This window comes from Schistocerca gregaria, chromosome 3 (assembly GCF_023897955.1).
Source record: "Schistocerca gregaria isolate iqSchGreg1 chromosome 3, iqSchGreg1.2, whole genome shotgun sequence".
Taxonomy (NCBI): Eukaryota; Metazoa; Arthropoda; class Insecta; order Orthoptera; family Acrididae; genus Schistocerca; species Schistocerca gregaria.
In genome coordinates this window covers 460,084,536-460,097,934 of record NC_064922.1, presented here as the reverse complement: position 1 = coordinate 460,097,934, position 13,399 = coordinate 460,084,536, and the positions used below count along the sequence as shown (strand labels likewise).

The 13,399-nt window shown below is 40.6% G+C and overlaps 1 protein-coding gene across 3 annotated transcripts in view; it reads left to right on the top strand.

Moving 5' to 3' along the window:
• The window catches only part of LOC126355204 (LIM domain only protein 3-like), a 295,646-nt gene that overhangs the window by 271,231 nt on the left and 11,016 nt on the right, over positions 1 to 13,399 (top strand). For all 3 annotated transcript variants that reach the window (XM_050005436.1, XM_050005439.1, XM_050005437.1), the window contains one exon: positions 6,403 to 6,544. In XM_050005436.1, coding sequence (XP_049861393.1) covers positions 6,403 to 6,544 — 142 coding nt within the window. The remainder of the gene's footprint in view (positions 1 to 6,402; positions 6,545 to 13,399) is intronic.

Genomic DNA, 13,399 nt, shown 5'->3' with positions numbered 1-13,399 from the left:
CTATTCTCAGCTCAGCAATGGTTTTGGGGTTATTGCTGTACATTTTGTCTTCGATATAGCCCCACAAAAGGGAGTCGCATGTGTTCAGATCCAGGGAACATGGTGGTAATCGAGGGCCACGCCAGTGTACTTTGAGTAAGACAGGGCAGAATGCGGTCCCTAGAGTGCTCCCCAAGGACATCTGTCTCCTGCTCCGATCAGGTCTTGCATGAACAACATCTTGTTGAAATCAGGGTCACTTTATATTATGGAGATGAAATCATCTTCCAAAGCCTTCACGTACCGTTCGATAGTCACCGTGCCATCAAGTAATATTGCGATCAAGGAATATCGCACCGATTATTCCTTGACTGGACATTGCATGTGACACAGTTACCCGTTGAGGGGAAGAGACTTCTCGATCGCGAAATGTGGATTTTCAGTCGCCCAAATGCGCCAGTTTTGCTTATCGACGAATCAATTCAAATGAAACTAGTCTTCCTCGCTAAACCAAATCATACAATTCGCATTATGCCCCGCGTCCTGCCGTGCAGTTAGAACTTCCTAAAGCAATCCGTACAAAAGTTATTACGAATTTATTTCACATAGTCTAGTAATTGTCACCCTGTATATAAGCTGATGTCCTTTCTGACTGGACGTATAACTTTCCTTTTTGTCTTGTTAGCCGGCCGCTGTGATCGAGCGGTTCTAGGCGCTTCAGACCGGAACCACGCGGCTGCTACGGTCGCAGGTTCGAATCCTGCCTCTGGCATGGGTGTGAGTGATGTCCTTCGGTTAGTTAGGTTCAAGTAGTTCTAAGTCTAGGAGACTGATGACCTCAGATGTTAAGTCCCATAGTGCTTAGAATCATTTGAGCCATTTTTGTGTTGTTACATGTCCACGCATATTGATGTTTTATTTTTGTATACTACAGATAGAACAACATGACCAACGTATGGTAAAGAAAGGAAATCAGCTTTTTAAAAGAGCTACGTGCGTTCATTTTTGCGAAAAACTGAATGGTTTACTAGCCAAATAAAGCCGATCATTGCCGCTGGAGATAGCTGAGAGCACAAAATCACGTTAAACAGCTCGGTGCCATGTGCCGACGGCGCTGCGTCTCGTGACGTTGGATATCCCGTCTGCGTGCACGTCAGCGTTAGTTGCGTCGTGCCATGAGCCGCCGGCTTTACCTTACCTTTCTGAGTAGTTGCTGATCATTTTGAAAAGAAGCAGAAAAAATGTCATTTGACAAGGGTTGGGGTAGGGAGTCTGGACGCGTGAGCTGCGCGGTCCCGGCGTGGTGGCCGCTAATTCGGCATGAAAAGGTCTGGCCCGCCTGGCCGCGGGATAATGGGCTAGCTCGTGTCACACTGATGGATGCGAAGGGCGCGTGGCCGCCGGCGGCGCCGACGCCGTGCGCTATGTAGGCCACGGCGCGCCACGCGCTCGCTTCTTATCTGAGCGCCACAATGCCGCTGCCCCGCTGTTTATGGTTTAATATTGGATTACGCGTCTCCGTGGCAGCCGAGGGGTGGGCGGTTCCCGCGCCGATAATGGCCGCCCCGTCTGAAGAATGGAACTGCAGGATGGACGGGCGGGTGGTTGTACCGACGTGCGGCCGGCGCCGATCTTTTGTTCTGGTAGCCAGTGTTTGCGCAGCTGCATGGTTGGTAGGGCAGTAGGAGGGACCGAGGGGGGGAGGAGGAGTAGTGCTGCGGTGGGGTGCTTGGGATGGGTGGTTGGGGGGGGGGGGGGGGGGGACACGCGCCGTGGCTCTGTGATTACTGTCTACTCTCGCGGCCGGTGGTACTGACAGATGAGGGATGCTCCCGGTAATGCACATTTGGATAGGCGCGCTCCACAATCTTGCTTTACTGAAGCTGGTAGCGCGCGTGCAGATCGTTAACTGCGGTCCATTCAGAATGGGGAAATTAATCGCTGAGTCAGCTCCGTCCAGCACAGTAGTTCGATCGACATCGGCGAGCCACTCATTACTTTGAAAAAGTTTTGTGAGGCAGGATCGAAGAACGTGTATTTAAGTGCTTGGCCTCCCGTTGTTTGGAATTTCATCATGAAATTATGCCTCAGAAACTGACAAGTGCTTATTTGTAGCGAAAGCGCGTTTTAGATAATTTTTCTTATTTCAGTTTTTCTTGAAGAAAACAGCGGAGTGGAGGGCCTCTGTCCTTCACACCATGAATCTGTTGCTGTAGTGGCTACACAGAAATAATATCGTTGGCCAGTGTGATTATTCTGACTTGTACTGTCTTCACAATTCTTTTTCCCGTGATGAGTAATCACCAGCAAAAGAAGTAGCTTGTTGTACTGTAAAGCGCCTTTAATTTGAAGTAGTTCCGCATTTTCTTTCTCACAGTTGGTCTTAACAAAAAACTTGTACATTGATGTTTGAAAAATATACTGCAGAGACAGTGTCCATCCGAAGATTTACTAGACTATCGAGTAAAAATTTGAAGCAAATCGGTCAAGAACTTTTCGAGATTTTGGTAACAATGTTACTCCTTCATTTAAGTATTCTTCACGATTTTTGGTGAAAACGTTAAACAACGCCTTGTTTTTATATAGTAGCATAGATTACAGTTACCACCAGTTGACATATCCTAAAGGTTTTTGCACAGCATAAAATACTGAAGCAGTTGACTAGTTAATAACGTTACTAACTAGCGAGAAGGAGCGCAAAAATGTATTAAAAGTTGTAAAGCAAATAAAGATTAAAGCGTCGAGTTTAAAAGAAGTCGCCGTTGCAAGCCCGGGACTAGGCTATTTGCGTGACTATAGGTAGAGTACGGATACCTTCGTACCGGCACTAGGAGGGGGAGATTGACGAGCACAGCGCGCCAGCACCTTGTACTTAGGCGAAGAATTATCGGCACTCGTATGATAGCAGACTGTTTGGACCTGGGACCTCCTTGACAGCTTTGAACGAGGAAAACTCCTCGACTCTGTCTCTGATCAAACCTGGGACTTCCAGCAGCCACCAACAGCGATTTAAGACAACATAATGTCATTAGACCAATTAACTTCAAACATTTGTCTGTTGCCGTGGTGCATAAGTGCTGATACCATGTTTTCTTCTGCTACCAGTCACAGCATTTCTTCATTACTTAATTTTATTAATGCCACGCGGTTCGAGCGTTTTCTGTTCATTATCAGGCGATTTTATTGTGCACTTAAAAAGTATTTGCTGAAGTAGTTTGAGTTTAGTTACTCGAAAATTTAAAAGCTCTGTCCTCACCCAATCGCATCTTGTGAGAAATTAGGGCATGGGGGAGGTGGGAGGCATAGCGTGAGAAAGTGACGCCCACATTTGTTTGTGTGTTTGTGGTCCTTATGTTCAGATACGTTTAGTTTATTGTGAAAATGTGAGTTATGCATTACAAGCATATATTATGTTGCAAAAATACATCATGATAACAGCAAGAACAGTGGAGTCAGGCTCATTCCCCCCTTGACATGTCTCATTTTCTCACAAGAAATGACTGCATCATTATTTCTTTATATTACACATAGTTTTTAAATTCTCAAATAATTAATGTTACATTACCTCAGTAACTTCTGTTTCCCTATACATGCAATAAAATAACCTGATGGTGAGGAAAACAAACCAAGGAAACGTTGAAATGTATTAAATGAGTAAAGAATGTTGATGTTAGGAGAACAAAACAAATAATTAAACTTAAAAGAATCGCATTAGATAAGTGGGACTTGTTGATAAACAACAGGATTAAGTTACATATGGTTATAGATCCACACAAACTCTAATCACACAAGGAATATGATACAGCTGATAGAAACAAAGATGTGACTCAGAGAGCACCAAAGAAGCAAACTGCCTGTCACCTTGTAACATCGCTGACTCAACTATCGATATAGCTGTCACAAAACATCATTATCAAAAACTTTCGTAACAGTTACTTAAATGACTAATAAAAAGATAATAATATCTACTATAGCTCCAAAATCATCAAAGAAGAAAACTTACAAAGTAGTGCGATAGCAACTGAGATATCGATGTCTTATGGATATCGAGACCAAATTAGTGTACGTAGCAAACAAAAATTCTGTAAAAGCTAATAATGTACTTAAAAATTTGAAATATTATGCAAAACTATATACTTTCCACAGCTGCTGCAATCACACCAAAATTGGCATACTGTAATAAATAATATTTAATCAAACACAGCAGTGTCCTTGTACTCACAATATAATGTAACAACGTTCTGCCATTACATATGCGGCACAGTGGGTCAGATGAATACATATATTACAGAAATTTAAGACTGAGTTATATAGTTAATCGATATAACTTCAATGATATTGAGTAGATGACAGAGACTGAAGCAGATATCGATCTCGTGTTCTTCCGCTTGTATGTAGTAGGATTAGTTTAGCACCCGCTGCTTCACACTTTTTGTTTTTATTTAATCCAATGTTTATGTTGTTCACAAACTGCAACACCTTCTAAGCATTCCACACCAATTAAGGCCATAAAAGCATGGTCTTTTCCGAATTTACTCCTGACCAAAAAGTGATTCTGGTAGCTGGAGTCCAAAGCGTTTGTGAATCATGCATTTTGCTTTCTAGTGGAGATATTTCCAAAGCGACTTTCATCCCCTAATAAATATTTCTATCTAACCGAGAAGTAAAGTAATAATTTTCATAAATTGAGCATTAAAATTTTTGAACGCAACGAAATAGTTCCTTAAAAAGTTTCATCCTCTGTTGAACTCCCTTGGGGGTTGAATTTCCAAAAACTCTGAAACACGTGATTTTTTTTTTATTTCTAAGCGAGCAGTCAAATACCAGTTGTCACACATGTAGCCTTAAGGATGCTTTTGTGGTTGTTTACTAGTTATTATTTTCAAAATACCATCACCCCTTATTTTACCCCCTTACCGGTTGAATTTCCAAAAATGCTGGCACACGTATCTGTTCATTTTCTGACTCAGAAACTGAATACCAGTTTTCGTACATCTAGGTTCAATATTTGCTTAACAAAAATGTACTTTCAAAAGACCTTTCATTCCCTCTTTCACCCGGTCAGGAGCGGAATTTCGGGCAATCCTTTCTTAAATGATGCCTACAGTATAAGATCCACACCCTCTCCCAACTTCAAGATTCTAACAACAGCGGTTTGGACTGGGCGATGATGAGTCATTAACTCAGCCTGACCCTGTTTCACCCCCTTAGGGGCTGAATTTCCAAAAACAGTGAAATGTGTATGTTTTATTTCTAATAGAGAAGCCAGATACAAAGTTTCGTAGATTTAGCTTAAAAAATGGTTGAACAGTGAAATATTTCCATAAAACTTTCATTCCCCTTTTCACCCCCATAGGGTTAAAATTTCCAAAAATTGACGAAGAAAATATTCATTATATTCCTGAATATCCAAATTTAAATTTTCGTAGATTTAGGTTTAAAAATGCTTTCATAATAACATATTTTTTAAAAAACCTCATCTCCTGTTTCACCCCCTTAGGCGTTCGATTCTCAAAAACACTGAAACGCATATCTTTTTATTTGTTAAAGAGAAGCCAGATACCAATGTTCACAGACATAACTATAAAAATACTTTAGTAATTCTTTGAAAGTTTTACGCTTTATTTTATCCAATCAGGGATTGAATTTCCTAAAGAAAGTGACATGCGTCTGTTTTATTTGTCACAGAGAAGCCAAATACAAATTTTCCTTTATTTAGCTTTAAAAATGTTTGCACAGCGAAATAAGTCCATAAAAACTTTCATTCCCTGTTTCACCTCCATAGGAATGGAATTTCCAAAAACAGTGAAACGCGTAACTTTATTTCTGACACGTCAAATTTCAGTTTTCATAAAGATAGTTTTGAAAATGCTCCAGTAAAAGTCTTATCCCATATTTCACCCCAAAGGGGGCTCAGTTTCCAAAACCATTGAAACATTTATTGTCTTATTTGTAACTGAGAAGTCAAATACCAGCGTCCGTATATGTAGCTTTAAAAAAACTCCAGCAGTTCTTTACTAATTACATATTCTCAAAAAAAAATGCTTTCTTCCACTGTTTCACCCTCATAAGCTTCAATTTCCAAAGCTGATGAAACACGTATTTCTTTTTATTTCTGATCGAGAAACCAAATACCATTTTTCGCAGAACTAACTTCAAAATTGCCCTAATAGTGACATTTCCTATTTCCTATTCCTATTTCACCACCTGAGAGTTGCAATTTCGAAAACTCCCTTTTTAAACGAGTCTTAGAGCATAAGATTCACATCTTCTCCAAATTTCAAGTTTCTATTTTTAGCAGTTTGGGCTGGGCGATGCTGAGTCAGTCAGTAGATCAGGGAATTAGCTTTTGTATGTAGAGATGGCATTTTATTTACAACTAATGAATAATTTACAACGGAGTGCGTGGTTCTTTGGCCGCAGGTTCTGCGTGGGCGACCGCTTCTACCTGTGCGAGAACAAGATCCTGTGCGAGTACGACTATGAGGAGCGGCTCGTCTTCGCCAACATGGCGTACAACCCGTCCAGCCTGGCGCACATCAAGCGGCAGACCAGCCACTTGCCGGTGAGTTACCGAAGTACCGAGCCTCTGCACTCTCACTGACGAAGGAATTATTATTTTTGGCTGGGACAATGGACAGCATATTCGCAGAACTAAATTAAGATAGTTCGAGTCCCCCAGTCCAACCGATGTTTTCGGGAGGTTTCATATTGTAAATGTGTTCCTAGATGTTCTCAATTTGGATTCCCCTCTGCTGTGCTACTAGCCTGCTGAGATGCCTGTGTGAAATGAACGAAGTTCTATAACAGCCCACCTTGCTCTCACGAATGGGAGAAATTGCTTACAGTGTCAGTCAATGATAGATCTCGACGATACTTTTAATACAAAAGCTTCTTACGAAACATCTCTTGCAACATGGAATACTGTGTTAATTATGAGCATTATTTGATTAGATTTTACTCATTGACACATAATAAACTGGATGTGATATTTCACGCATTAGAAGATGATTAATACGGGCTGACAGTCTGTCGTCATTTACTCTTGCTACTGTGTCTACTCCTTCCTGAGACTCGTGGATAACATATCATACATACAATTGCATTTTGTTGATAAGTAACGTACGCTTGTCCAATACAATATTCAACTTGCCATATCAGTAAGGAATGAGATGTGTTTGGAAGGCAAAACCCAGCATCGAGGGGGAGACACAGTGGACACAGTGGACTCTTCTGTTATTTAAACCAAAATATTGAACCCCTCTGTGGAGGCCTATGTACCCCACTTCAAAATCTGTGAAAAAGAAAAAAAGAAGAGGGATTAATGACCCGTTGACAACGAAGTCATTAGAGCCGGTTCCGTCTCTCCTTGTTTAGATGTTTGACACTCTGATTGCTTCTAGTCTTCTGTAATGATTGATGCCACTTCTTGGCATCTGTTTCGGTACCATTTAAGTGTTTACTTTAAGTTTTGTTCCGGAAGTATCCAGTTCTTTGTCACTAGGGACGAAAGAAAATTAAATTAAGTTTTTCTCCTCTTTGTTGCTGCCTGACAAAGATATTATATTTGTTACAGACGCCAGTAATACAGAGAATGAAAAATACAATAAACATAACATGATAAAAACAATATATGAGTAATCTGGAAAGATCAATTTTCGCATTCCTTTCTTACTTCCACCTGTTGTTTCCGAAAGCGGACGAGGTGGTAAATGAACAATTAAATATTCCGTTAGTGGAGATTTTTATATACCCTTTATGTGAAGACTAAATGTGGCTGTCGCTGACGTTAAAGGAAATCCAAGCAATAATAAAAGGACAGTTTCATAAGCTGACGGGCGAGTCACAGTCTTTGGTTACACCTATGGGATCCCCTGATGCGAATTCTTTCAGAAGATTCTAATCTGTTGTAACTCTTGACCTGGAATTATTAACACTGGTCAACAAATTTAATTTTTCTGGAGCTGGTTCGTAAATGGGCGGATTTATTTAATTTAGGGTGCTGAATTCAGTGGTAGAAATCAGCTTTTCTCCGTAACATCGCATTTCCTAGATACACAGCAGAATTAAAACCAACACTGGCGAGTACTGAGCAACAGGAGAAGTTTGCATGCCAATTTTGAAATAAGTGCTACGAACACACATGTTACTGTACCGATTATATGCGCTCATGTTCATCACCAGTTTACAACTTCTTTGAAGTTCAACAGTTACACCTTGTTCAGCTTTGCTTCGGTCACTTTAGTGAACTTTTTTTTCAAGCGATTGAAGGTCTGACCACCTTTATTCATAGCTTTCACAAAGTTATTCACGAAGCTCTTCTTGAAATGAAGATGAGGCAAAGTGTTTATTGCGCTCAACCAATGGACTCTTTCTCACATTTTCCTTTCCAGATACATATGATTGCCTTATAGGCCACGCCTTGACTGTACATTGGTTCTTGATGTTTCGATTGTCGCATAACCACAGAAAAACAGCTTATTTTTGAATCCACCCTGTGGCTTGCAAGGTACATACTGGAATAGGCGACCCTTCATTTAGTGCTATCGGAAACTGCACTGAAAATATATTTGGATTCTTTATTTTATGTCTACTTTTGCTTCAAATACCCTGCAGAACTAACCGTCTCAGAAGTCGTGTTCAATCTCATATCACACCTCTAGAACAACTAATCTCTGCATTGGGTGTTTTCCTTTCAACGATTTGGCTGATGTGTTAGTACAGGTTATGCAGGCGTTATCAGGTGCTAAAATGACCATAATATAGTTGAAATGCTTTCTTACTAAATCAGTGGACAGACATTCAAACCAAAGAACCTTAAACAGCGAAATACGTAAAATAAACAATGTAAAATCAAAACCCTTATATACTTAACTCTTATATGCTAGAACATTTCGAAAGGCAGAGTCGGATTATACAAATAAAAATACATACCAGTTGATATATCACATTCCAGATGAAAAATGGTTTTGTAACTGAGGCGTTCTCTGGAACTTCATTGTATTATGCTAGATCGAGATACTGAGCATCAATAATTTTTTGAATTTCAAACTATCGTACACAGACTAAATTTCACTCATTACAAAAAAAAAACCTTGTTTCAGAACAGACGGCATAAAAGTGTAATATTTAAGAATTACTGATTGGTTTGGATTTCACTTAAGTCATTGTTTCAGAGAACACTGTGTTCTGTGTAATATCGACGATTATACTGCCATTTCAGCGTCCAGCATTCTCAAACGCGACATGTTTTTCAACATCTACATGACTACTCTCCAAATCACATTTAAGTGCTAGGCAGAGGGTTCATCGAACCGCAATCATACTACCTCTCTACTATTCCACTCCCGAACAGCGAGCGGGAAAAACGAACACCTAAACCTTTCTGTTCGAGCTCTGATTTCTCTTATTTTATTTTGATGATCATTCCTACCTATGTAGGTTGGGCTCAACAAAATATTTTCGCATTCGGAAGAGAATGTTGGTATCTGAAATTTCGTAAAAAGGTCTCGCCGCGACGAAAAACGTCTATGCTGTAATGACTTCCATCCCAACTCGTGTATCATATCTGCCACACTCTCTCCCCTATAACGTGATAATACAAAACGAGCTGCTCTTTTTTGCACCCTTTCGATGTCCTCCGTCAATCGCACCTGGTAAGGATCCCACACCGCGCAGCAATAATCTAACAGAGGACGAACGAGTGTAGTGTAAGCTGTCTCTTTAGTGGACTTGTTGCATCTTATAAGTGTCCTGCCAATGAAACGCAACCTTTGGCTCGCCTTCCCGACAATATTATCTATGTGGTCCTTCTAACTGAAGTTGTTCGTAATTTTAACACCCAGGTACTTGAGAATTGTACTATTTATCGAGTAATCGAATTCCAACGGATTTCTTTTGGAACTCATGCGGATCATCTCACACTTTTCGTTATTTAGCATCAACTGCCACCTGACACACCATACAGCAATCTTTTCTAAATCGCTTTGCAACTGATACTGGTCTTCGGATGACCTTACTAGACGGTAAATTACAGCATCATCTGCGAACAGTCTAAGAGAACTGCTCAGATTGTCACCCAAGTCATTTATATAGATCAGGAACAGTAGAGGTCCCAGGACGCTTCCCTGAGGAACACCTGATATCATTTCAGTTTTACTCGATGATTTGCCGTCTATTACTACGAACTGCGACCTTCCTGACAGGAAATCACGAATCCAGTCGCACAACTGAGACGATACCCCATAGCTCCGCAGCTTGATTAGAAGTCGCTTGTGAGGAACGGTGTCAAAAGCTTTCCGGAAATCTAGAAATACGGAATCAACTTGAAGAGAAGGTGACGCACACTGCCTCCAAACAGTGTTTCAAGAGCTGGTACCATACTTACCTCCTTGAGACGGCCCATCTGTTTTTGTCTGAATTCATCTGAACGATATCTCTCCACGCAATTCCTGCACTGCGAACGAGATCCGCCAAAGGCGTTGATAGATGATTTATGCATGTGAGCGCAATGTTGGCAATTTATGTTTACCCTTGTCTGTTCATATTTACGTTTATAAAACGTATATACTGTAAAATATGTTGTTTGCTCACCACGGTTGGTAGATATCAAATCCCAAAGACCAATAAACGGCCGGGCGAGTGACAACAGCAGTTCGTTTTTCCGAAAGTCCGAATCACCATCCATTTTCACCAGCTGCCTGTGTTCGCCGTGCTGTTGCTTTTCTATGGTCATCTGTTAGCTACGATTCCTCCAGCTCGTTTCCTTTATCCCACACTAGGACATAACCAAGAATTTGAGATTACTGTTTATAGCTTAAGCTTTTTAATTCATGTGAGAACACTGACTATAACCTTTTGTTTACTTCAGTTTTTATTTGTTTTCCTTGTATTACCGATGTCCTGGATGACCTTCATACATTATATGCAGGGGATGGAGAAAAATATAGAAACACCAAAACCACAACACATTACCATGTATCATACGGTCTAGAAAAACGGTTGCCTTCCAAAATAGCTTCGTCTCGGAATGCTCGGAGTGAATACAAACAGGTCCTGTATGGTTCGCAAATAAATCTTTTACCACTCTTTGTGCAAAATAGTGGTAAGTTCCGTTAACGATGATGGGAGGTGCAAGGCGATCACACATCCTTCTCTCCAACATAGACCAAAAGCCACAATGATTTTCAGATATGGTGACTATGGTGGCCAGTGAAAGTACGACATTTCATCCCCGTGCTGACAAATCCGCTCCTGACGATGCGAGCTTTGTGAAGAGGCCTTGCATCACTGTTGGGGAACCAACATTGTAGCAAGGGATGGGCCTGATCAACCAAATAATCCTCGGCAGTAATGTAACTTTGAAGAGTAGCCATGGGCCGCATAGAATACGTAGAATAACACTCGATGGTTGTCCAAATCGTCACCTATTCCCCACTTCCACACACGTCTCACTTTAGGAACGCAAACTCTGCCAGAAGTTGGAAACACTGCTTAAAACAAGACTCATCCGACCAAATGACTCTTCTATTGTTCCGTGGTCCAGGTTTCATAGCTTCGGCCCCAAGTTTTATTGTTACGGGAATTTGATAAGTGGTTTCGGAATTCCAACTCACCCTCCAGTTCCCTGTTTATGGCGCTCCCATCGTGTTGTTTTGTTGCTGGCGGAGTTGGAGAGTGCGACATTCTTTCTGGTAGTTACTTCAGCGGCTTTTTTGGTCATCATCGTTTTCAGTGACCGTTCGTCATGCTCGACACCCACTTTCGCTCGCGTTGTGACTTAGCGGATGATGTTTTTTTAACTTTTCCTGTATACGGTGTAAATCTTCTGTACGGTGCCTCTCGCAACAGCAAATACTTCGGCTATCACGATTACGAAAGCACCAACAATTTGCCCACGCACTTACTTACTTAGTTCCAACATAATGCACGTACAACTTAACCGAACACTGTGCTGACCAAGCCTGACATTTGCAAACTATTGAGAACACTGCTCAGTCTCGTGTTGAAATACAACAGTGTAACCTGCAGGCTCGGCTAGCATATGCATTTATGTTACGGTACGTATTTCTCGCGGTGTCTCCTTTTTTTGTCCAACTTCTCTACGTTATGAAACTATTATACAGTTAACTTCAATGAAGTAGCCCTTAACAAATACATACAATTCATGTCTTCCTGAATGAAATGTTTTAGGTAGCGAGGAGATGGAGTGATTCAGCGCCTGGTTCCAAAAAAATAACGTTCGTACCACAATAGACAGTTTATATATAAAACAAGAACAGTTAATATTTTGGTATTTCCGTAGCACATCTGTACTAAGTCTGATAGACTTAAACAGAAAAAAGCAAAAGAACAACACATGACACTTTTACAGTTTTACTTCTTAAACTGAACCTTCTTAAACTGCTGAGTGCAACTGAACCTACAGTCTCTTTGCTTGTTTTATCATTACAACGCTGACCTGCAAAATTTTCCCTGACAAATATAAATCAAACTTATCCTATTCATTTATGATCCACAATATATAAACGCAACGCAATGTGACTGCAAATAAATAACACAAAAGAATGGCCCCGAATTAGAAAAAATCCTAACAATAACATATACTTTTCCATAACTCACTTACCTCAGAGAAAATCTTCATAACACGAACTACAGAAATAACAGCAAGTACCAACTACAGCCAGCTGAAAAAAAGATTCTAACTACTATAGGCTCTAATTACTAATAGGTATGTGGTTAGTAAAGGAAAGATTTTGTTGCAGAGCAAAGAATGTATTCATCAGATTTTACCTTAATCATGTGACATCCATTTCCAAAAATTGTATAACCGTCGATGATTCCACTTCCGAATCATTAGGAAATATATCCATCATCATTTTGCAATTCAGTCCAGTCACCACTTAATCTCCCTGACGGATACACGTCCAAACCGCCCGCTCGCGCAAACGCTGCTAACCTCCTTCACTGCTAACTGTTATGTTCTAACTGAGGGTCCGACCAGCCACAGAGTCTTATACAGAGGGCGCACAGCCCTGTCGGTGATATTAATGCAGTCTATAGCGCTGCCAACATGCAAACACATAAACAGGCTACTTGCACACAACTTTAGAATTATAAGAGGAACGGTTTATCTTGTGACAGCCAACCTCTGCGGTATTTCTGTTCCAACAGATTTAACAAGCACATGTCAACTAAAACGGAGAGAAAAACACTGCCATTAGCGAATATTACATACCAATAAAAATAACACAAGTGGACATTCAGTTATCAGCTCGTAACAAACAAGGATCCACTATCAAAGAACACTGTAAAGCAAATATCCAATGACAAAAGATGTTCAAATAAATTTTAAAACAGAAATGTTTTATTTTAAACCACGTATCTAAGTCAGCGTAAATAGTTCTCCAAAATCACAAAC